At 36.9% G+C, this 25,020-nt stretch overlaps 1 protein-coding gene across 8 annotated transcripts; it reads left to right on the top strand.

Moving 5' to 3' along the window:
* The first annotated feature begins 96 nt into the window (after window positions 1-96).
* PPP2R3C (protein phosphatase 2 regulatory subunit B''gamma) lies at window positions 97-24,516 on the top strand. Of its 8 annotated transcripts, none has more exons than XM_059914102.1 (14): window positions 105-304; window positions 5,992-6,093; window positions 6,557-6,684; window positions 9,468-9,572; window positions 10,292-10,404; window positions 10,809-10,906; window positions 11,759-11,829; window positions 14,726-14,858; window positions 16,414-16,469; window positions 16,547-16,622; window positions 17,434-17,570; window positions 20,037-20,174; window positions 22,347-22,406; window positions 24,215-24,516. In XM_059914102.1, exons 3-14 carry the CDS (start codon window positions 6,592-6,594, stop codon window positions 24,401-24,403), a joined length of 1,269 nt encoding a protein of 422 aa, XP_059770085.1. In that variant the 5' UTR covers window positions 105-304; window positions 5,992-6,093; window positions 6,557-6,591; the 3' UTR covers window positions 24,404-24,516. The 8 variants fall into 8 exon arrangements, with proteins under 8 accessions (XP_059770081.1, XP_059770079.1, XP_059770085.1 ...); XM_059914101.1 differs by having other exon boundaries at window positions 5,992-6,122; XM_059914099.1 differs by having other exon boundaries at window positions 5,992-6,126.
* Window positions 24,517-25,020: the final 504 nt, after the last annotated feature.

Raw genomic sequence — 25,020 nt, 5'->3', positions numbered from 1 at the left:
GAAAGCTGCCTTAAGGAGGCTCCCTCTCCGTTTCTTTCACGTCTGCTCTCCCTGCTGTTCGCGTGATCGCCGTATTCTCCGCGGTGGTTACGGTGATCGATTTGGCCGGGTTAGCCGACTTCCGCCCGCGTCCAAGATGGCGATTAAGCGGCCTTCATAACCTTTACGGGGCTGGGCAGTGTTGACGCGGGAGCTGGCAGGGGGTGGAGCGGTTAGTAAACAGCAAATGCGGGAACTGCTGGGCCGGAGTCAGCCATGGACTGGAAAGAAATTCTTCGCCGGCGGATAGCGACGCCCAACAACGGTACAAACAGTGAGTTTGGGAGGGGCCGCCCGCAGAGAGAGCCAGGCCCTAAACCGCGGGAGGTGGGGGGAGGATGGATGGGGAGGAGGAGCAGCACCTGGGAGCCGTGCCTTTCGCTTCGGTAAAACCTCTCCTGACAAAAGAGGCTGACTGGGATGTGGTTTAGGGATCCAGAGAGTTTTGACCCACACTTCCCTGGGAAGGGATTTGCGGGAATGAAAAGCTACCTTAGCCACGCACTTGCATGGTCCTGACCTAGACTTGTGAGGGATAATTGAGAGTCCTGGCGCCATCAACCCTTTGATCCTACCAGAACCTACCATTACCCCTACTGCCTTTTTATTGTCACACTTTTCACTTCCCTCCTTATCCATTTTAGACTTAATAATCCATTTTTCCTTATCTCTTTCCCTCTACTTCACGTTTGTTAATCAACCTGGTTAAAACTATCTTTACTATTTCACAGCTGCATCCAGGACAGCTGAAAGTGGTTAGAGAAAAACGGAACCTTGGTGAATTTCCTCACTTTTAATTCATGTCCACTAACCTAAAGTAGGTGTTTCAGTCATTCACTTACACTTCTTCCGCGTTTCCTTAGACATTCACTCTCCTACACTCTAAAGCAGTTCCTTCTCATCTCCCAAACCTCCAATCCTCCAGTATGTCCTATCTACTCCTTACCTTTAGCTGATGAACTAGTATATATATTTGAGAAAGTAGAAGCAATCAAAGAAGAATCTCACCTGTTCCCATTTACCATTTCTGTCAGCGCCCCCCACTCCCCACCCCCTACAGGCGACCGTGCACTCTGCCTTCACTGTTAAAATGGTGAACTGGCCAACAGTCCCTGTACTCCAACGCTAGATCGCGTTTCTTTCTTTTATTCACTGACTTCACTCTGGCCTTATCCTCTCCTTTATGCACCATCAGATTTTCTTTCTCTACTGGTTCATTTTCATCAGCTCTAAAAAACATGCTGTAATATCCCCCATCATTTAAAAAAAAAATCATTTGATCTCACATCCCCCTCCAGCTTTTGCTACATTTCTCTGCACCCCTTATAGGAAAACTTCTAAGAAAATTGACCTGTACTTGTGCTTTCTCCTCCCCTTCACTCCTAAACCCACTCCATCGCATGTCTGTTATCTGGATAACCTAGGCTATAGCAGGAAACAGAAATCCTTGTCCTTGTAGAACTTACAATTTGGTGTTGGCAGAGATGATAAAATAGTAAGTAAATCATATAGGTTGTACTTCTGTTGAAGGCTATTTCTTTCATCAGTGTGCTAGATCCCATTTTTGCCTCCTCAAGGGTGTACTCCTACAGTCATCCTCTCTCTCCTGCATCATGAGATTTTCTTTCTCATTCACTCCCATCAGCATATGAACATGGTGGTATTTCTCCCACCTTAGAGAAACTTTCTTAACTTCCACCGGTAGCTATGCCTCGTTATAGCAACACTTGTTAAAAGAGTTGTTGGTTGAATCTGTCCTTGTCTCTGATTCCTGCTTGTCATGATTGTCAGTGATCTCCACATTGTTCCAGTGCTCAGTTGTCCTTATTTTACTTGACCAGCCAGCAGCCCCTGCCAGGAACATAGTAGTTCACTCACTCCTCTTACACATACTTTCTTCTCTTGGTTTCTGGGAGACACACTCTCTTAGTTTTCCTACTACCTCACCAGTCATCCCTTCTCAGTCTTTGCTTTTTCTTCCTCTTCTTCCCAAGAACTTAACATTTGAGGGCCCAAGGCTGAGGCCTTGGCCAGCGTCTATTCTCTGTCTACACTCACCTTCTTACGATTTTAAATGATGTCTATTTTCTAATGTCTCCTAAATGTATACCTCTAGCCTGGACCTCATCCCAAATTCCAGGTTCATATATCTATCAATAATTGTCTACCTGACATGGCCACTTGGATCTAATAGATATGTTAATCTTGTCTGAAATTGAACTCCCGCTCTCCTTCCTAACTTGCTCACTCATAGTTTTCCCATCTTAGTTGCCAGCAATCGCGTCTACTCAGGTCAAAACCTTTGGAGACATCTTTGACTGCTCTCTTTCTCCAATACCCACATCCAGTGTGTCAGCAAATCCTGGGACTAAAAAGAAAATATATCCAGAATAAATTTACTCCTAACCACCTCCATTGCAGCCACCCTGGCCCACACCACCGCCATCTGTCACCTGGATTACTGCATTAGCCTCTTAATTCCTTCTGGTGGCTCTCTCCCTCATCAGAATGAAAGCCAAGGTCTTTCCAAAGGCCTAGTGGCCTGCCCGCCCCCCCCATTATCTGGTGTCCCTCATCTCCTGCTATTCCCTCTGGCTCATTCTGCTGTAACTGCACTGGACGCCTCCCTCTTCCCTGCACACACCAGGGACACTCCCATTTTCGTGCGTTGGCACTGGCTGTTTCTTCTTCCTGGAATGCAGTTCCCCCTGGATATCTGGATAGGCAGCTTCCTCACCTTAAATTTTTTTTTTTTTTTTTGGTCAATTTTATCTCAGTGAGAGAGTCAGTATCCCTGACACTGTTGAAAACTGCATGTGTGTATGCACTCATCCACTCACACTTATACTTGTGTATCCTTAGAATAGTTGAATGATGTAATGAAAGTGACTCTTGGAATTTGGGCTCAGGTGATTGGATGATAGTGGTACCACTTACTGAGATGGAAATATGGAATTAGAAGAAGAGTAGTAAGGTGAGGGATAGAGAAAGTTATTCTAGGTATGTTGGAGCATGAGAATGAAAATATTTTGTTTTGAATGCGTGAGTTTAGTGTTCAAGAGCAGTGTCTGGGTTAGTGACATAGGTTTGGGGCTTGGAGATTAAACTATGAAAGTTGAAATGATAGAGGAAGAGGATTAAGAAAAAAGAAGAGGGGACTTCCCTGGTGGCGCAGTGGTTAAGAATCTGCCTGCCAATGCGGGGGACACGGGTTCGATCCCTGGTCCGGGAAGATCCCACATGCCGCGGAGCAACTAAGCCCGTGCTCCACAACTACTGAGCCTGTGCTCTAGAGCCCGCGAGCCACAACTACTGAGCCCACGTGCCACAACTACTGAAGCCCGCACGCCTAGAGCCCATACTCCGCAACAAGAGAAGCCACCACAATGAGAAGCCCGCGCACCACAACGAAGAGTAGCCCCCGCTCGCCGCAACTAGAGAAAGCCCGTGCAGCAACGAAGACCCAACACGGCCAAAAATAAATAAATTTATTTTTTAAAAAATAATAATAATAAATAAAATTAAAAAGTGGATATATGTATATATATAACTGATTCACATTGCTATACAGCAGAAACTAACACAACATTGTAAATCAACTGTACTCCAATAAAAATTGGAATAAATAAAGACAGACAAGTAGATCAGTTAAATAAAAAAAGAAAAAGAAAAAAGAAGAAATAGCCAGAAAATAGGAGAATCAACAGAGTGTGGTCTCATAAAAGCCACAAAAAGTTTAGACTCATTGACAGTATCAAATTTAACAGAGAAATCAAGGACAGGTGTGTCCATTAAACTAAACAATTAGGTCACATGTTGCCCTGGCAGTCTCCGTAGAGTGGCAGGATTGCATAAAGAGATAGTGAGAGGTGAGAAAGTAGAGATCGCCAACACAGGCCTTTCATTTGAGAAAGTGGATGAGGAAGAAGGAATTATGTGTGGCAACAGGTAGAAAGGAAGGAGTTTTGGGGAGGAGATGGGAGAATGAGGGGTTAGCCTTGGGTGAGAGAAGAGCTACGTCTTCCCCTGAAACTGGCAGGAAGAAAGTAAGATGCAGATTTGATACCTTCCTGTCCTCCCACTCAGATGTTTGTGGGTATCCATGCCCAGTAGACTCAGTTGTTGGTGAACTGGGTGGGATTCTCATCTGTTGAGGGTGAACACAGGGGGCTTGAGGAATGTAGTGAAAGTCTGGAGCAGTCAGTCACCAAGAGGACATCAAGCGCAAATAAAATATGTATTGGTGGTTTGGGGAGGCTGAGTTATTAGTAACTGTGAAATAAATTTGTGGGACCAAATATTTGCAAAATTTGGCAGTTTTCTCCAGCACCGTTGAGCATTAGTAGTAAACAGATTGTAAAATTGGTCCAAGGTTAAAAATCAACAAGGCAGATATGGCAGAAATGCAGGCAGGAGTTTCAGAAACAACTACACGCACGTTGAGAAGGAAGTGAGACCAGGAAGAGGAAAAACTTTTGAGAAAACAGATCACAGAATTGAAGATCTCAATGAGGCTGAGGTGCAGTGAGGTTTTGGTAACCATAAGCTTGTTTTCTATGTCTGAGTTTATGTTTTGTAAATAAGTTCATTTGTATCTTTTTTTTTTAATATTCCACATATAAGTGATATCATATGATATTTGTCTGTCTGACTTCACTTAGTTTGATAATCTCTAGGTCCATCCATATTGCTGCAAATGGCATTATTTCATTCTTATGATGGATTAATATCCTATTGTATATATATACCACATTTTCTTTATCAATTCATCTGTCGATGGACGTCTAGGTTGTTTCCATGTCTTGGCTATTGTTAATAGTGCTCCAATAGTGAACATTGGGGTGCATGTATCTTTTCAAATTATAGTTTTCTCCATATATATGCCCAGGAGTGGGATTATAGGATCATATGGTAACTCTATTTTTAGTCTTTTAAGGAACCTCAATACTGTTCTCTATAGTGGCTGTATCAATTTAAATTCCCACCAACAGTGCAAGAGGGTTCCCTTTTCTCCACACCCTCTCCAGCATTTATTATTTGTAGGCTTTCTGATGATGGCTATTCTGACTGGAGTGAGGTGATACCTCATTGTAGTTTTTGATTTGTATTTCTCTAATAATTAGCAATATTGAGCATCTTTTCATGTGCCTGTTGGCCATCTGTATGTCTTCTTTGGAGAAATGTCTATTTAGATCTTCTGCTCATTTTTTGATTGGAATGTTTGGTTTTGTTGGGGTTTTTTGGGGGTTTTTTTTGGTATTTAGTTGTATGAACTGTTTGTATATTTTGGAAGTTAATCCCTTGTTGGTCTCATTCTTTGCAAATATATTCTCCCATTGTGTAGGTTGTCTTTTCGTTTTGTTTATGGTTTCCTTTGCTGTACAAAAGCTTTTAAGTTTAATTAGGTCCCTTTTGTTTTTATTTCCATTACTCTAGGAGATGAATCCAAAAAGATATTGCTGCGATTTATGTCAGAGTGTTCTATGTTTTCTTCTAGTAGTTTTATAGTATGTGGTCTTACATTTAGGTCTTTAATCCATTTTGAGTTTATTTTTGAATATGGTGTTAGAGAATGTTCTAATTTCATTCTTTTACATGTAGCTGTCCAGGTTTCCCAGCACCACTCATGGAAGAGACTGTCTTTTCTCCATTGTATATTCTTGCTTCCTTTGTCATAGATTTATTGACCATAGGGGCATGGGTTTATTTCTGGGCTTTCTATCCTGTTCCATTGATCTGTATGTCTGTTTTTGTGCCAGTGCAGTGAGGTTTTGAATAACAACCAGAGGAGAGAAAATTTTTGAGAGTATATTAGAGTTTAAGATTTCAGAACAGGAGCAGGTAAGATCTGTGGTCTTGCTGAATGAACAGAGTACAGTAGAGGTGAAAGCCTTCAGAGTTGAGGGGGCACCTTCACCCACATAAATGTTTATTCTTCCTTAATGATTGCAGGTGAAGAAAGCTGTGCACCAGTCTCATGGTTCATGATGGAAGAATGGCTAAATGAGATGGCCATCTGCCAGCAGCAAGCGGGTTGGGTAATAGCACCCTGAGGTGTGAGCTTCAGATGGAAGGCGTCTGCTGTAGGTAGAGGAACAGTGACTATGACACTGAAACTCCATGAGGTCAAGGGCTGTGCCTATTTTCTCGCTGCTCTAACCCCAATGTCTAGTGCAGTGCTCTGTTTGGAGTAGGTGCTCAGTGAGAACTTTGGATTGAATGAATTAGAACATGTCAGGTCTATAAGAGAGGCAATGACTTGAGAAAGAGACAAGTATAGTGATAAAAATAAGTGGAGGGAGCATCTGAGAACTGGTTGAAGATGTAGAGGAGGCTGTTTCAGTTGAAGATAGTGATTCTTGGTATTTCAAGAAAGTTAATACAGATGCTTAGTGTCTAAGTACAATTGTGAAGGCCTTTTTTGTACTGTAATTACACCGTAGTGTATAGATGTCTTGAAAAAAACATTGTTTGATTTTAAAAGTGCTTTCCCCTCCTTAACGTGTTTTGTTACCAGAAAAAAAAAGTGAACAAGAATTAAAAGATGAAGAAATGGATTTATTTACCAAGTATTACTCAGAATGGAAAGGAGGTAGAAAAAACACAAATGAATTCTATAAGACCATTCCCCGGTTTTATTATAGGGTAAGTGGTATCTAAGCAAATGTCTTGCAGAGTTTGTAAATGAAATGTAATTTTTCAAATGGGATTAAAAATCTTATATTTTATAAATAAACAAATTGATTATATTTTAAATTTTGTATATTTATTGTTTCATTCTAGTTGACCTTATTATTTTTGACCTGATTAAATCTTGGTTTTTCATATAAGTAGGTGTAAGAACACAAAGTTGTTATTTGCCACTTTTTTTGAACTGTAGGCTTTTTCCTTCCTCCTAATTTTTATTATGGATGTTAGTAGTAGGTATTCTTTTGGATTATGTTGCCAGGCTTTCTATAAGACTTAGATTTACTTGGCTAATCACAATGTTTAACTTTGTCTTTTACTCATAGGGTGTAAAATGTTTTGCTCAAGGCTAAACTGAAAAATAGATTGAGAGTGGAAAACTTTAAGAGTTATACTTAATTATGTGTTTCCTTGTGCCAAAATGGTAAAGAAGGCTTTGAGGAGGGTTATAGATAAAACAGTAAGACTTTAAGAAAGATATTTACAGCTGAAATTGAAGGCTACTGAAAAGAATAAGTCCTATTTGGTATTATGGGAAATGTAACTACTATAGAAAAGTTAACTTTGGAATTTTAGCTGAATATCTCTTAAACCTGTTACCTCCTAAACTCAATTAATTACAACATTATTTGCAAAGAAAGTAAATATTTTGTTTTGCTTGCATCAAGGAGTGAGGTAGATTATCCAGATAATTTTAACTTATTTCTTCAAGTACAAACTTTTTTGTACTTGTGTACATGTGAACCATTTTATTGGAAACTTTTTTGTAGTACTATATGTCTCCCAGCCTTTTAAGAATTATATGACTAATCCACGTTTGTCATGGAAAAGAGAAAAAACAGGTAAAGTTGATATTTTCCCATAATAACATTGCCCAGAGATGTAAATAAACATTTTTACATGAATCCTTCTACATATTTCTATATATGTGTGTGTGTGTGTGTGTGTGTTTAACAAAAATGGGGTCACATCATACATACTGCTGTTGCTTTTTTGCATTTCACACTTTCTTAATCAGAGGCAGTTAGACAACTGAGAATTTTTTATAGTCTGGGGGAGTGGGAAGGGGACTGCCATTTATTGAGTGTCTACGTACCTCAGAGCATTTTATATTCATTATTTCATGTAATCAGGATTGTGAAAGTGTATCTTACTAACCCAGGAACAGCCCTCAGATGCTGACATTACTCCATTCCCAGGACTCAACTTTCCTGTATTTCTAGTACCAACCGTCCCCTTGTGTTTTCTGAGGGAATCCCCTTTTCCCCCATTTCCGTCTCTTCTCTGACCTCTTCCAGATCCCAGATGGTTTCTGGTCTGCAGATGTGGATTTGTGGGATGTTCGTTCCCTTGTTTCTTCTTCCTCTACTTCCACTCCACTGCTTTAGAGAAACCACCTGTCATCTTTGGTCACCACTTCTCTCCTTGGCTGGTTAGCTGGTTGACTAGCCACTGGAGCACAATCCCAGTCTCAGCCCCAGCCTCACCTCCTAATACATATTCCTTCTCCATCCCTTTTGATGGGAGGGATGGCATCTTAGTTCTTAGAAATAAAAAGTGAAAACCATAGCCCCCAATTTGGACTGTGGGTTACTTAGCTACATTTAATGGGGCAAAGTTACAGAAAAGTAAGAAGAAATCCTCAAAGCAAATTGTTTGAAGTTGTTAGAATGAGTCATTTTAAAGCCCTGCTTAAGGAAATCACCACAGGAGGACGAACCTCTGCTTTGGAGGCCAACTAGTAGACATTGGCTTAATTATCTCTAAGAAGTAAGATGACCCAGTCTCAGAAAGCATATTTGGCTAAAACTGTTGCTCTTCAGCCAATCCTGATTCGGTTCTATATTAGTCTAAGGTTACAATGGGAACAGTGCTCTACAAATATAAAATGAAACTTGAGCTACATTGAGAAAATAGAAAAAATGGTGGTCATAAAGTAAAATAAGAGCATGACATTCTGACACATTTAGTTTGGGGATGGTTACCCTACGTTGAACATCTGTCATAGTACTTTACTCCTAGCAGTCACTAGGAAATAGCATTAAAGTCTACTTAATTGGGAGAGGTACCTAACTACCCAGTAATGGAAATGAGATGGAGAAGAGAAAATACACTAAATCCCTGATGTCAGAAGACCTGGATTCAAATTTTGTTACTTTAGTTGCACAACTTTGGGCAAGTCATTAACATTAGGTGTGAAATTGAGGGGACAGAGGAGTACAGGGAACCAAACCAAACAACTCATAAGAAATTAAAACAGACTTGGACTCTGAAGATTTAAATCTTTAGTCTGGGACTGGCTAACTGCATATGTGTTCTTGATAAAGTCATCCATCTCTTGATTTCCTCACCTCTAAATTGAGTATGATGAAATGCATCTCACAGGGCTAGTAGGATTAAATTAGAACATGTGTATTGATGCCTGATATATTGTGGGCACATACTAAATGTTGTGTTTAGTTTTTAAGTAAACCTGTACGGATCTAAATAAAGAAACTTGGGCTAGACGGTTAGCCTTTTCCAGGCAGAACTGGCCTCACTGATCACTGAATTCTCTGTGGATCTCTTTTTATTAAATGAACTTTTAAAATAAATGATGATCTGAAATTAAGCAAGATTGAGATACAAAAAGTAATTTTGAGACAGTAGCATATGTAGTTTTTTATGAGGCCAAATACATTTTACATAACCCAATAGTCTAGAATTTAAGTGTAGAAATTAACTCTACAGTGTATTTTTAGCTGCCAGCTGAAGATGAAGTCTTACTACAGAAATTAAGAGAAGAATCCAGAGCCGTCTTTCTGCAAAGGAAAAGCAGGGAACTGTTAGATAATGAAGAATTACAGGTAAGAATGGAATAAAAGTTTGCTTTGGAGGTTCGCCATTTCTTATTTGTACTACATGTGTCATGTGGGATCTCGGGGTGCCTAAATGGAGCCAGTAGTGCAGAGTGACTGAAAGCACAGGCTCTGTAGCGATGGTTCCCACCAGAATCAGCTGCAAAGCTTGTGTGTCCCAAGGATAGTGTTGTATTGTTTTTTAAAGTCCATAGGTGATTTTAATGTGCAGCCAAAGTTGAGAACCACTACTATAGGGAGTAATATTAAGAAGACTATCATCTCCTATTATCCTTTTGATTACTCATAACATGATAAAAATAGCTAGCGTTGGACTTCCCTGGTCCAGTAGTTAAGATTCCACGCTTCCAATGCTGGGGGCGTGGGTTCGATCCCTGGGCAGGGAAGTTCCACATGCCATGTGGCACGGCAAAAAAAAAAAAGCTAGCATTTATTGAGTGTTTACTAAGTTCTGAAATTTTCATATACAGTTCCTCTTTAATCTGCGTAACTATATGATGTAGACACTGTTATCCTTACTTTACAGATGAGAATTGAAACAGAAACTTTAAGTCTACTGTCCAAGATCACAGAGCAGGGCTGGGATTTAAACCCTTGCATTTTGACCCTACAGTAGTCTATCACTTTAATGGAAATAACACATTTAACTACGTTTTTAAATTTTGTTCAGTTGATTATAACATCTTAATTTCTGCAATTCTCCTAAGAACTTATGGTTTTTGCTGGACAAGCACCAGACACCACCCATGATTGGAGAGGAAGCAATGATTAATTATGAAAATTTTTTAAAGGTTGGTGAAAAAGCTGGACCAAAGTGCAAGTAAGAATAATATAATTAACAAAGGGGTATGTTATGTTAAGCATTTTAAATGCCTCAAGTAAATGTTAATGAAAATTTAAGTCAATAATATGATAATTTGAGTCAGCTTTTCATTAAACTAATAAAGTTTAATAAAATTATTTACAGTCAAGAAAATTACATTGGTATAAAGTTATTAAAAGAAATAATATAGCTTATTTACAGCATTATAGGTCCTCATTCTTAATAGAATTAAAGATGTATGGCTTAATATTTTAAGTTTTGAACTATAGTTCTCACTTTGATTTTTTTCCCACCACTTTGATTTTTAATTGTTTGAATTTATGCTGTTGTCTGCTAAATCATACAGAAGTCATTTTTATATTATATTGGCAGATGATTTAATCTTTATTTCCATTCCTTAGGCAATTTTTCGCAGCGAAAGTCTTTGCTAAACTCCTTCATACAGATTCTTATGGAAGAATTTCCATCATGCAGTTCTTTAATTATGTCATGAGAAAAGGTGATTTCATTTTCATTGTACTTGAACTCCTTCTATCTGGGAATCAAGTAGGTTTCCAGTCAGTGCTTTTATAGTATCCCTTCCATGTCAAACAACTCTTAGTAAATTTGAATAACAGAATTCTTGTCTTTTGACCAAGATTTGTTTTCCTATTATTATGATTCTCTCTTGGAACTTACTAGAGCTTCTACCATACATTTGGGTTCTACCATACATTTGGGTTCATTATTATAAAAAACAAACAAAACAAAAGCCTCATGTATCTTGAAGATACTAGCTAACTAGATATATCAAAAGCTGAACCAAGAGTTTTAATGGATGGTTATTTGAAATACTTTAATTCACTGGTAATTTTATTTCGCCAATATATTACAGGTTGAGTTGCCTGAGAGGTTAGTTTCAAACTCACAACTGTAGCATCATCTCAAGGAGTATTTATTAAACAAGTTGGAATTGTTATGATTCCTATAAGTTCCATAATGACTGTCAAGTCCTGTGTGTACCATCTTTAATATTTGGTTGTGGTAATTAACCTCAGTAGAATAAAAGCTGCTTCATTAAAGGCATAATATCAGAACTCCTGTTTTGGTGGCACACCACTATTCTCAAGGGCATCAACTTTATCGTCACTTTAGGCATGGTAGAATTGTTGATATCTGCAGTTAATTCTATGGTATATTTATTTTGTTTCAAACAATTTTTGGATTAATGAGATAAGTAATACATGTGAGAAAAATATGTTTATAGAGTCATTAAATTAGCTTGTCTCTCTAATCTATCTCCTTTTATGCATATATATATACTAAAGGATAGATCTTAATAATTATATTTCATTTTCTTGTTTATTGTCAGTTTGGCTTCATCAAACAAGAATAGGCCTCAGTTTATATGATGTTGCTGGACAAGGGTATCTTCGGGAATCTGTAAGTATTAACCTACTTTAATAAATGCTAGACACCAGAATGCTCTAGACACCAAAATGCTAAACAGTAGTTATCACTGGTTGTTGAGATTACAGATAATTCTTATTTTGTTTCTCTGCTTTGTTTGTTTTTACAAATAACATGTGTTACTAAAGAACTTTTTAAGTGTATATTGGTCACAAAAATTCCTTTCTAAATTCTTTTTCTCCAACCTTTAAAGAAAAAAAATCCTTTTAAAGGAGAAGAAAAGAATGTAATGTTTTAACTGGATTAAAAATCATTGAAGAAACAGTGAAAAACTTTTGGTTATTCATGAGTGTTATCAGTGTATGACTGTTTTAAAATGTAAGGGGCAGTAGTTTTTCCTTTTTTAGGAAATATAAGAAAAATAATGTGACTGTAGTCCCACCTGCAGGTTTGGGTTGTAAGGTCAGTTACCAAGAGGCTGTTTATTTCCCATTAGGCACTAATGTACTTATCAACAGGTTATCAACAGAGAATTATGTTATAGCCTCATGATCCAAATCACTATTCTTCTTATAAGTGTGAGTATCTCAATTATATGGGGACTTCCCTGGTGGCCCAGTGGTTAAGACTCCGAGCTTCCAAGGCAGGGGGCCCGGGTTCGATCCCTGGTCGGGGAACTAAGATCCCACATGCTGCGCAGCGTGGCAAGCAAGCAAGCAAATAAATAAATAAGTAAATCAGTCAATCAATCTATCTATCGTTTCAGCTCAGGCTTTTTTTCCCAAATATATACAAAGGGGGAAGGGAGTTATGCATAAATATGAACCAGGTTAATTAATCACTTAAATAAATATTCAGATATAAAACTTAAAAGAGATGTAAATTCCCTGTTATAGTTTATGTTTCCTGTTATAATTTGTTGCACTCTGTTTTATCCAGATTCCTATAGATAGAATCTGTTAGCTCATACTGGATATTTACACTTAAAAACCTTTCTAGGGCCACACTATAATTCTTGTCCTTTAAGGTTCAGATCAGCTTGACAGTAAAAGGTTCTTGCTTCTATCCATCTATCTCTAGCAAGGAAGATGTATTAAACACTGGTTGATACTTACTCAGGTCAGATATTGGAGTACTTCTATAGCTCTGAGAATTCTTGTCAGCCATTAGTTGGTTTACAAAACAAACTTTTCTTGGCTCTTCCCATGAATGGAAACAAAAATTGAAAGAGGAATGGGAGGAGGAGAGAGAAAAGCAACAGAATATCTCTGTAGTTGTTTTTAAAAGGGAGTAATGTTCCCTTCTCTCAATGAAAGAAAACATTTCTCTCAAAGAAAAGAAATAACTCTCCTAACCTTGGCACTTTGCCTTTTGAAACCAGATTTTGTGTCTTCCTTATTTAAAAGACAGTAATTTCCAGAGCCAACATCTGTAATTTGAGTAGTATAGGCAAACTCTCATTCACTTACTAAATCTTATTAAATAAGCAATTACCAAACACTTATTTGTGCCAGGTACATTGCTAAGCCTTACTCTTATGGTGCTTTTTTCCTAGCAGAGTGGGGAGGCAGACACTAAATTATCAGCAACATGATTTCAAAAAGTGACAAGTTCTAAGGAGAAAATAGGGTACTAGGAAAGTGTATGACTGGGGTTGGGGAACTATTTTAGATAAGATGGAAGAGGTGCCTCTTTGAGATAGTGATTGAGTTTTAGCCATGAAGGATGAGAAAGAAGCCAGCCTTATGAAAACGTAATGCAGAGAGAACAGCAAGTTCAGTGTCCCCAAGGCACAGTTAAACCTGACCTGTTCTAGGAGCAGAAGGAAGCCAGTGTGGCTGGAGCATATGAGCGAGGGTTAGAGTGACAGGAGGTGAAGTTGGAGAAGTAGGCAGGGCCACATATTGGGTTGTTAGACTATGATAAAGAGTTTGGATTTTATAATGAGACTAATGGGGAGCCATCAGAATTTTTAAGCTGAAATCTGTCAGGATATGGTTTACATTTTATTTTATTTATTTATTTTTTGGCCATGTGGCTTGTGGGATCTCAGTTCCCCGACCAGGGATTGAACCCTGGCCACAGCAGTGAAATTCCGGGCTCCTAACCGCTAGACCACCAGTGAACTCCCTGGTTTACATTTTAAAAAATCACTGGATGTGTGGAGAATGAATTCTAAGGAGCCTAGAGTCAAAGAAGGAATAATTAGGAAATTACTGTGGTTGTCCAGGTGAGAGATGATAGTGGCCCAGACCAGGGTGATGTCTGTAGAAGCCAGTAATAGATTAATTCAGTATATATTTTGGACACACACACCCCAACAATGACAAAAATTTGTTGCTAGATTAGATTTTGGGGGTAAGGGGTGGGGGCCTTGGTGAAGAAAAGGTAGGAACCAAGTTTAACTTTTTTACTTTGAATAAATGGTGGAATAGGGGAAAATGGGTGAGGACCAGGGTTGGGGATAATTAGAGTCCAATTTTGGACACACCATGTTTGAGATGCCATCTGTTCTACAACTTAAATTATAAAGTGTCTCAAATGAACTAGAAACATTATACTTTACAATGGATAAAGCAAAAGTAATGAAATTATTAAAATAAATATAAGAAACCATGAGAGGCTTTTAAATATATAATCTTGGAATAGGGAAAGCCTTTCTAAGTATGACAAAGCTCAGAAGTCTAAGAAGCAATGAGTTCAGCTAAATTTTTAAAAATCTGAGAACAAAGACCATCATAAACAAAGTTAAAGAAAACAACAAGCCAAGAAAAATATCTGAAACTCAGTCACAAATGAATTTATTTCATCATTCATATAGTTTTAATACTGAATAATTTTTAGGACTGAAATTATATTCCAGTATCTCATGAAGAAACAAGATCAGACATTTAACCCTTTAAAGTTTTATTTTGTTTTGTTCTTTCAGGATTTAGAAAACTACATATTGGAACTTATCCCTACTTTGCCACAATTAGATGGGCTGGAAAAATCTTTTTACTCCTTTTATGTTTGTACAGCAGTTAGGAAGTTCTTCTTCTTTTTAGACCCTCTAAGAACAGGTAAAAGAAAATCTTATCTAACTTAGATATTATGAGATTATCATTACTTCTAAATCTCAATAACTAGAGAAAAGTCTTTAAAATGTTATTTATTTTCCTAACATGTTATTGCCATTAATATATAAATCTTTTGATATGTAGATCTTTTGATTTACTTGTGCCAACCATAATCAGCTGTGTGACAGTGGGAATATCACCTAACCTTTTACAATGTTTTCATCTCTAAAATAAAGTATATTCTTTCCAGTTCTAAGAAGCCAGGTATTCTGATATAATTTGCTATCCCTGATAGGTAATATACTGGAGCATTATTCTTTTTGATCAAAAATATGAATTGGGGCTTCCCTGGTGGCGCAGTGGCTGAGAATCTGCCTGCCAATGCAGGGGACACGGGTTCGAGCCCTGGTCTGGGAAGATCCCACATGCCGCGGAGCAACTGGGCCCGTGAGCCACAACTACTGAGCCTGCGTGTCTGGAGCCTGTGCTCCACAACAAGAGAGGCCGCGACAGTGAGAGGCCCGCGCACCGCGATGAAGAGTGGTCCCCACTTGCCGCAACTAGAGAAAGCCCTCGCACAGAAATGAAGACCCAACACAGCCATAAATAAATAAATAAATAAATAAATAAATAAATAAATAAATAAATAAATAAATAAATATTTTAAAAAAAAAATATGAATTGGGAGATAGGAGGACCATTTAGCCATGATGTGTTTTTCTCATTTTCAAGTTAACTGTCCTATATGAGGATCAGATTTGTAAATTTTGCCTCATTAACAGTACATTTATCAACTATTCTAACCTGCTAGGCTTAAATACATGTGTCTGGGACAGAGGCCCAAATCAAAGCCCCTGATACTCCTTCTGTCCTTGAAAATGCAGCTGTGAGTCCATCACAGAACGGGGTAGCTGTCAGTTTTTTTAAACGCCTCCATTATAGGCACACACACATCTTTTTCCTTGGAAATTTACGCAATAATAATAGCCAACAGTTTTGACTGTTTATTATGTACTAAGTACTGTGCTAAGCATTTTACATAGATTCTTTCATTTTCTTCTCATAACTCCATTAGGAAGGTATTATTACCCACATTGTATGTGTGAAGCAACTAAGACTTAGAAGGATTGCATGTCTAGAAGTGGCATTTAAATCCCATCTCTCTACTCCTAACCACGCTTCTATATTGCTTTCTATTCCAGAACCTGCAAAGGAAAACTGAAACAGTCTCTTTATTTGACTACTGACAGTATCATATCCATTACCACAAAAAAATTAACACAACTTTTTTTGGAATCTGGTATCAATGTAATTTTGGAATTTCTCGATTGGATGTATATAGTTGGGGGTATATAGGTAGACATACCTATATGAGATTTTATTAAATATTCCCTGCAGATTTCCCTTTTCACAGAAATGCATAGTAAGGACTTTGGAGCATGAGAGCTAGGAAAGTTTAAAATATCAGTTGTGCGATTGCTTTTCTAAAATAATACCTTTATAAAATTGAGTTGCTGTTGTTTTTAAAATTAAGTAATTGTGTTTATGTTCTTTAAAGGGAAGATAAAAATTCAAGATATTTTAGCATGCAGCTTCCTAGATGATTTATTGGAGGTAAATATGTTTTTAAACTACTTAATTATATCACTTCACAGTTGCTCTCTTGTAATTATGTCTCTATGCTCATATAGTTAAGGGATGAGGAACTGTCCAAGGAGAGTCAAGAAACAAATTGGTTTTCTGCTCCTTCTGCCCTACGGGTGTATGGTATGTTCCTATCATAATGCTATAATTTGAATTATCCGTTCCTCAGTTAATGTTTCATTAACTGGTGTTCAAAGGACAGTTTTATACATAGCCTAATTTACCTTAAGATCAAAGTATTCTAATTTTCTTAAGAGCTTATATTCTAGATTATTAAATTTTACTTGTTTAAATACCTGCGTTTTATAATTTTGTGACTCTTATTTAAGTTAGTACATTTCTAACACTTTAACATAAAGAATGTAGTTTGATTTTTTTATTGTTGACTCAGGAACATTATTATGAACATCACCTGTGATCTTGCATTGTGATAAAATGCTACTCTCAGGGTCCACAGAGGGGTGTGTTTTAGGGCCTAGTTTACTTTTTTTCTTGAATTTCATTAGTCTGTTACATTGTCCTTTTGGGTGGTCTTCTGACTCATTTTGGCAACCTTGACCTCTGCTTTCAAGGGCCAGCCTTTCAGTGCTTTATGTTGGTTGACCCCTACCTCCATCTAATTTAGAATCCTAGGAAAGTTATAAAAGGTTGCAAAAAAATAAAAAGGTTGCAAACTGAAAACGAATAATGATGTAAGTGAAATAGCATAAAGGCATGACCTTTATGATGAGTTTTCTTTGACTGGTTCTGGCTTAACAGTTGTTCTGATAGAGATTGCAGGGATAGCAGATGTCTACCATGACTGTAACATAATTAGTTTAAAAATCAAAATATTAACCAATAAAAATAACTTTTTGTTAGTGTTTATTCTTTTGTCTTTTAGTTAGAATTTTATTTTGGTCCTAAGTGTCCTTTTATCATCTTTCTTCCCAAGGCCAGTATCTGAATCTTGATAAGGACCACAATGGCATGCTCAGTAAGGAAGAACTCTCCCGCTATGGAACGGCAACCATGACCAATGTCTTCTTAGACCGTGTTTTCCAGGAGTGTCTCACTTATGATGGAGAAATGGTAGTAGTTTCAATCTCTAAGTTTTAAAAATTTAGGCTCCCACAATTTCCAAAAGCCTTTTTTTAAAATTGAAATATAGTTGACTTACAATGTTATATTAGTTTCATGTATACAACATAGTGATTCACTGTCTTTATAGATTACATACCAGAGTTATTGTAAAATATTGACTATATTGCCTGTGCAGAGATTTCATTCTTTTTTATGGCTGAGTAGTATGCCATTGTACATGTATACCATATCATCTTTATCCATTCATCTGTCGATGGACACTCAGGTTGCTTCCATATCTTGGCTAATGTAAATAATGCTGCTGTGAACATTGGGGTGCATGTATGTTTTCAAATTAGTGTTTCCATTTTCTTCAGATAAATATCCAGGAATGGAATTGCTGGATCATATAGTAGTTATATTTTTAATTTTTTGAGGAACCTCCATAATGTTTTCCATAGTGGCTGCACCAGTTTGCATTCCCACCAGCAGTGCATGAGGGTTCCCTTTTCTGCATATCCTTGCCAACACTTGTTAGTTATCTTTTTAATGGTAGCCATTCTGACAGGTATGAGGTAATATCTCATTGTGGTTTTGATTTGCATTTCCCTGATGATTAGTGATGTTGAGCATCTTTTCATCTGCCTGTTGGCCATCTGATGTCTTCTTCAGAAGAATGACTCTTCAGGTCCTCTGTCCATTTTCTTAATCACAGAAGCCTTTTTCTTGATATGATACAGCATTATTTTCATATCAGTGTATAACAGTATCTTAAGAAGAAGTGTGAACTGATCAAATTATTTGAGATTCAGAGCCTTTGATCCTAAGGTAAATTTGCTTAAAAACGTTACTTCCCTCATGGACTCAGGGCAAACAGAAAATTTTAATATTTTTGTTCATTTCATTGTCGGTGCACCTACTGTAGAGGAGTGTGGACTAGTAAAAAAAAAAAAAAATCTGAAAAACAGGCAAATCCTATTGACTATTTTCATATAGATGGTTCATTCATTAAATTACCAGGTCAGATACAGTACCACATATGCCATGATTTAAATCTAAGAATCAGGTTGTGTTACTCTAAGTAGCTAAAGATTTACCTTAGTAGCTAAAGATTTACTAACATGCACCTGTCCTTTTATCACAACAATGCAAAATACTTGAGAAGAAAATTCTAAATAGCATTTTTAAATCACCATTCTTGCTATTAAAAATATGTGTTAAGGATCTGATAACTTTTCCAAACCAATGATGTTTAAGAAATGGTCATATTGTCAGAAGAGAATCAGGGTTTTAGGTTTTATCATTTAGCTTTAATAGCAGTTTTCTAAATAACACCATTGTTAGCCAACTGCAAAGGGAAAGGGGGAAAGGCGCAAAAACTCTGCTTCATGACTCCCACAGCTGCCTACGGTTAACAGTGAGGAGCTTGGAGTATGCTAATAACCTGGTGAATAAAGAAAATCAGAAGCTACAGTTAGGCATGGAGTTTAGACCATGATGAGGCTGCATCTCTAGCTCTTTATACTACAATTTATGCAGAAAAGAATTCTTAATCTTAGCCTAAGAAAATCCTTTCCAAGATTATAAACTTTTCCAAGTGAGAATCTCCCAAGTACTTTACTTTTTTTAAACATGCAAAAAAAGTAATCTGTGACTATCCCTTTTTCGTAGAGAAAGCTTTCTGTTCTTTTCATGTCTTTTCAGCCTTCATTTGTACTCTCTTGCCCCCTTTTTGGATGAGAACAGTGTCAGATCACTGTAGGATATCTGGCACTCTTTTTTTTTTTTTTAATAAATTTATTTATTTTTGGCTGTGTTGGGTCCTCGTTGCTGCATGCAGGCTTTCTCTGGTTGCGGCGAGCGGGGGCTACTCTTCGTTGCGGTGCGCGGGCTTCTCGTTGTGATAGCTTCTCTTGTCGCGGAGCATGGGCTCTAGGCGCGTGGGCTTCAGCAGTTGTGGCTTGCGGGCTTAGTTGCTCCACAGCATGTGGGATCTTCCCAGACCAGGGCTCGAACCCGTGTCCCCTGCATTGGCAGGCAGATTCTTAACCACTGCGCCACCAGGGAAGCCACTCTGGCACTCTTAAGATGACTTTTTGGAAATCATCTGAATTAAAATTTTAAAACTATTTCAGAATGACCACACCAAAATGAAAATACAAATTTAGTGGCAACATGCAAAGGTTAGTCACTGTCCTGTCCATTTCAAAAGCCTAATGAATGAAAATTATGGTTTAACAACACAGCAAATCTCTCATAAGAAAATGAGCTGTGCCCCCTCAAACTGTCCTGTACAGATTAACTGCTATGTAGAATTCCTAGAAACCAACATTAAGTATACATTAAGTATGGATTTCTCATTTCATATTTTTAAAAAATTTGCCATCTTTGATTACAAACATCTTCAAATCATCAGTCACTTGAAAAGTTAATTACAAATAATGCCTCTAATGAATGTCATTTTCTTTTCTATAGGACTATAAGACCTACCTTGATTTTGTTCTTGCATTAGAAAACCGAAAAGAACCTGCAGCTCTGCAATATATTTTCAAATTGCTTGACATTGAGAACAAAGGATATCTGAATGTCTTTTCCCTTAATTATTTCTTTAGGGTAAGTCTCATTTGTGTAAATGTGTCTTTGTTATACAGTTTGGTTTAAATTACCTACCCAATGACAATTTTATCTAACTTGGGATGTTTAAATTTAACAAAAGCATTTACCTAACAGATTTCAGAAGGATATCAAGTCAGGTTTTAGTTTTGTTTTTTTCTATTTTTAAAAACATAAATGGGCTAAATCAGTACTGATTTGATTAGTCGTAGATAGTCAGTGGAGATACAGACATACCTGAGAAATTGTATGCTCTAGGTGATTAAAAACTAGTATGTAAAATCCTACAGAAACTTTAATTATACAGTACAGAAAAGGTAACTCCTTTCCACAGGAGTTTTGCACATCTGGTACCTGTAGATTCTTTTAATTGCTATGCTGTAAAAAATATAAATTTAAAAATTGGCTAGAATTGTGGGCTGCATTTCAGTGTGAAACAGATTTGCTGAAATACTTATTCTGTGCCGTAGGTGGTCTCAGAGAATAGCATGATGAGCTCTGAAGTGGAATTTGGTTGTATTTTACCTGATAAGCATTCAGCTGCAGCAGGTGTAAATGTAGGAATGTCTTCCCTTTTAAGATAAATCCGAACACACCATTGTAAAGCAGTTATACTCCAATAAAGATGTTAAAAAAAGAAAAAAAAAAGATAAATCATTCCTCAGTTTGAACGGTGACTTTTCTGCTTGATGGAAAGGTTTTGTACAGTAGTGTTCCATTCCATTGCCACATTTCTATAGCTAGTTTTCAGAAGACCATCTGATTTTTATATGGTTAAGATCGATAGTAAGAAGAAATTTTTTTTAAACAATAAAAATGACATTTTCACATCTTTGTCATAAGAAGTTTTCCCCCAGAGGCTTTTTCTTTTCCACTTAAAAAATTTTTGATACTTTTAAAATAACTTTATCTGATTTCTGAGTTTCAGAGTATATATTTCATAATTTCATGTTAAAGTCCCTGAAAGGCTTTCTATTATGATTTTCTAGGTAGTAATGACTGCAGATTATTATAAGGATAAATTACAATCCCAGTATTAGGATGCATTTTTAAAAAATTGAATGCTACGTGGGCTTATATCAGTGGCTCATCTGAGAATATAATACCACCCATCATAGGGATGCCCCCCACTTTAGGCAGACCTGTTAAAAGAAAATTCAGTTTTAGGAAAACAAAGTAAATACATCTTTTGGAATAAATACACAATCCCTTTTCATAAAGATTTTTTATAGTATCCTCTACTCTTTGAAAATTAAATTTTATTTATTAAATACATTGAAAATATTTCATACCTTTATTTTATCAAAGTTTATTTAGGCTTGGTTGTATGGGCCAAGGTAAAAAGTTACTGGTGCTGAGCCCTGCGGTCCTGGACTGTTGTTAGAGCCTTTGTACATCAGTATCCCAGTGATAAAAGCTGGGCCCAGATGGTGCACTGTAGATCATTCCATCCAGGTCTCCTGCTCTAGTAGCTTCGAGTGTACTCAGATTCTCATCTGCTGCAAAGAGATGCCCTGTGCACATTCTGGTATCAGTGGCACTACAGAGTAGGCACTTGGAACATATTGATTATTTTCCAAGAATTTTAAGCTTCACATTTTCCAGTGAATGACTCCCACCTAAAACATTTGTTAGTTCAACTGGATCACAGTAGTTTCTCAGTCAGTATTTTTTTGTTAAAGTTCATAAAAGAGAAGAGTTTGAGGGAGGTTTACCTCCATTTTTTCTGTCAAGTAGAAGAGAAGGTGTAGGGTGGGAGGGGAGGTGGTGGATTGGGTGCCTTAAAGAATGGTGAAGGTATGAACAGCGTTCCTGGAAAATGGGAGAAGCAGGTCGTAACAGAATTGCTAGGCCTGTTAAAGGCCCATCTGGGGGTGGAGACCATTCCTATGCAATAGTAATCTGTACTCTTGTATACTTTCTTTATGAAGTTCTCCATAGCTAAGGTGTAGGTCTAGAAAGGTTGATGGTTACACTGATCCAGCGTTTAGGTTTTGCTCAACAGATGTGAAGCAAGGTCAAGGAATTTGAGAATATTGGCAAGAGTGGTTAAAACGATGAGGCCTATGGTCTGATAGGATAGGAAATGGAACTGGAAAGGGACCATGGGACAGGACAGGGAATGTTGCGTATTTTGTTTTTTATTTAAAGATTTATTTCTACTAAATACAGGCCATACAAGAACTAATGAAAATCCATGGACAGGATCCTGTTTCATTTCAAGACGTCAAGGTTACTTTTTTCCTTTAATTTACATAACACCACATAATCATTTGCATTAAATGAGGTTTTTACCTGAAAGCAACTTATGAAATACTGAACCAAATGAAGTATTTGCTGTTATTTGTTCTGAATTAATATTTAAGTCATTAGAAACTGAGAACATACTTGGACTAATGATTTGTGCAGTATAAGATTTTAGCATTGTCAGTCTCATGTTCTCATTGGAAGCATTCATTCATTTTGGTTGAAAACTAAGAGAATCAGTACAGCCTGTATCCTTTGGTAGTCTATTCCACTGTAAACTGAATTTGGGGGAGCTATTTAGGTTCAGGCACGTTTTTAGTCTGCTACTTCAAAGGGCTTGCTTGCTTTGGTATTTAAGGAGATATCAATCTTACAGTATGAAAACTACCACTATTTGAAATACATGCTGCTACTTAGCATTTTAGTAATCAGACTTTTACCAGCTATGAAACACTTTGAGTATCCAGTATTGGTTCAGGTGAAGTAATGTAATAAAATAACCCATCCAGTTTTAACCAAGTATAATGAGATAAAGGGCTATTTTGGTTTAATATAAGTGAGACAAATTTGAAATTATGCAACTGGCAACTTAAGAACTAGTAATTTTAAACTGCCACCAACCTGGAAAGGGACGTTTCACATACACACAAGATTAAAAGTTCATGCATTTTGTTCACCTGAATTGTTCTAACCTTTAAAAATGCAATTTGCCTCTTTAAATGCTATTAAATACTGAGTGATTTTACTACAGATTAGAAAACATGTACTAATTCCCCGTAAGTAATCTTATAGTACACTTCATAATATAGAAGAGGTTCTTCCATATATTCCAGTCATTTTTAGCACAATTTGGTGTCACTGTGGATGACTAGTTCTTTAATACCGAGCTCCCCCCACCCATTCCAGGTCCAGAGTAAAAGGTTGACATCATTATTGGAAATGAAGCTTTGTCACTGTCTTGGCTCTAAAGCATTTAAGTTTTTACTTTGAGCCAAGTTTGCACTTAAATCAAGGCCTTGCTTTACCACCAGTTAGAAGACAACAGAAAAATATAAGCAGTTAGTTAACATATATTCAAAGAACACTGCATTCGTTTTGCTGCTAATTAGCTATGCAGCTTAAACTCTGAGCTTCAGTTTCTCTATAAGACACATACAGGCATACCTTGTTTCATTGCATTTCTTATAAATTGAAGGTTTGTGGCAACCCTAGTCAAGCAAGTCTATCGGTGCCATCTTCCAACAGCATTTGTTCACTTGGTGTCTGTGTCACATTTTGGTAATTCTCACAATATTCTATTATTATTATTATTACATTTGTTATATGGTGATCTGTGATCTTTGGTGTTACTACTGCAAAAAGATTACAACTCGTTGAAGGCTCAGATGGTGGTTAGCATTTTTTTAGCAATAAAGTATTTTTTAATTAAGGTATGTATATTTTATTAGACATTGCACACTTAACAGACTACAGTATAGTGTAAATATAACTTTTATATGCACTGGGAAACCAAAAATTTCACATGACTAGTTTTATTGCAATATTCACTTTATGGTGGTGGTCTGGAACTGAACTCACAATATCTCCAAGGGTATGCCTGTACCTAAGGAATCTTCCCAAAAAATTTTGTGCATATAGAGAAGAGGTGGATTCCCTGTTAAATGAAAAACAAAAAACTGGAACAAAAAATTCTACATAAGCTCAAGTGCCAGCCCTGAATTTTAGATCACTGTATGATAGAAATTAAGTGAATCAGATATCAGATTTCATTGTATTTTTTTCCTCTCTTGCAGGATGAAATCTTTGACATGGTAAAACCAAAGGATCCTTTGAAAATCTCTCTTCAGGATTTAATCAACAGTAATCAAGGAGACACAGTCACCACCATTCTAATTGATCTGAATGGCTTCTGGACGTACGAGAATAGAGAAGCCCTTGTTGCAAATGATAATGAAAACTCTGCAGACCTTGATGATACATGATCTCTCAAAGACTAGACTGTATTCATTAAAATAAGCTTGAATGCTGCATGTAAAACCTTTGAAGCAGAATCCTTAGAAATGGTCTAAATAAAACACTTCATATGTCTATAGAACACAGCAAATGTTCTGGTTATTGGAATTTTGGTTGTAGTGGTCTGGAAGAAATGGGACCAAATTAGGAGTCAGTAAATTCTGGTTTCACTTAGCTCAAATATGGCAAGTGTGATCTGGTGAAGGTAGGAGTCCACTTTAAATCTGTATAATCTTTCTTTAGAAATAAAGGAAGTTTTAATGGAATAGTTCTGACATTAGTCACTAAGAATTTGAATACTTGAAAGATAGTTTAAATTATATCATTTAACCTTGAATATTCTAAAGTATTATGTATATCAAAGATTATAGACTTCCCCATTCATCAGAGTAGGGCCATTTCATTTCTGGGAAGTATTTGGACATGATGTTTATTTTAATAGAATGTTTCAATAAAAAGTATTCAAGTTAGTATTTTACTTTAATTAAAATCATTGTTATAAAAAAAAATTTGTCTTACCTTTATTAACCATCACCAGGGTTACATTTTACAAAACTTAACTCCATTTTGTTAAGGACTTTTGTTA

The sequence above is a fragment of the Balaenoptera ricei genome, chromosome 2, assembly GCF_028023285.1.
Source record: "Balaenoptera ricei isolate mBalRic1 chromosome 2, mBalRic1.hap2, whole genome shotgun sequence".
In the NCBI taxonomy this organism is placed as follows: Eukaryota; Metazoa; Chordata; class Mammalia; order Artiodactyla; family Balaenopteridae; genus Balaenoptera; species Balaenoptera ricei.
The sequence above is the reverse complement of the archived record's forward strand: the minus strand, read 5'-3'. Positions and strand labels throughout refer to the sequence as shown.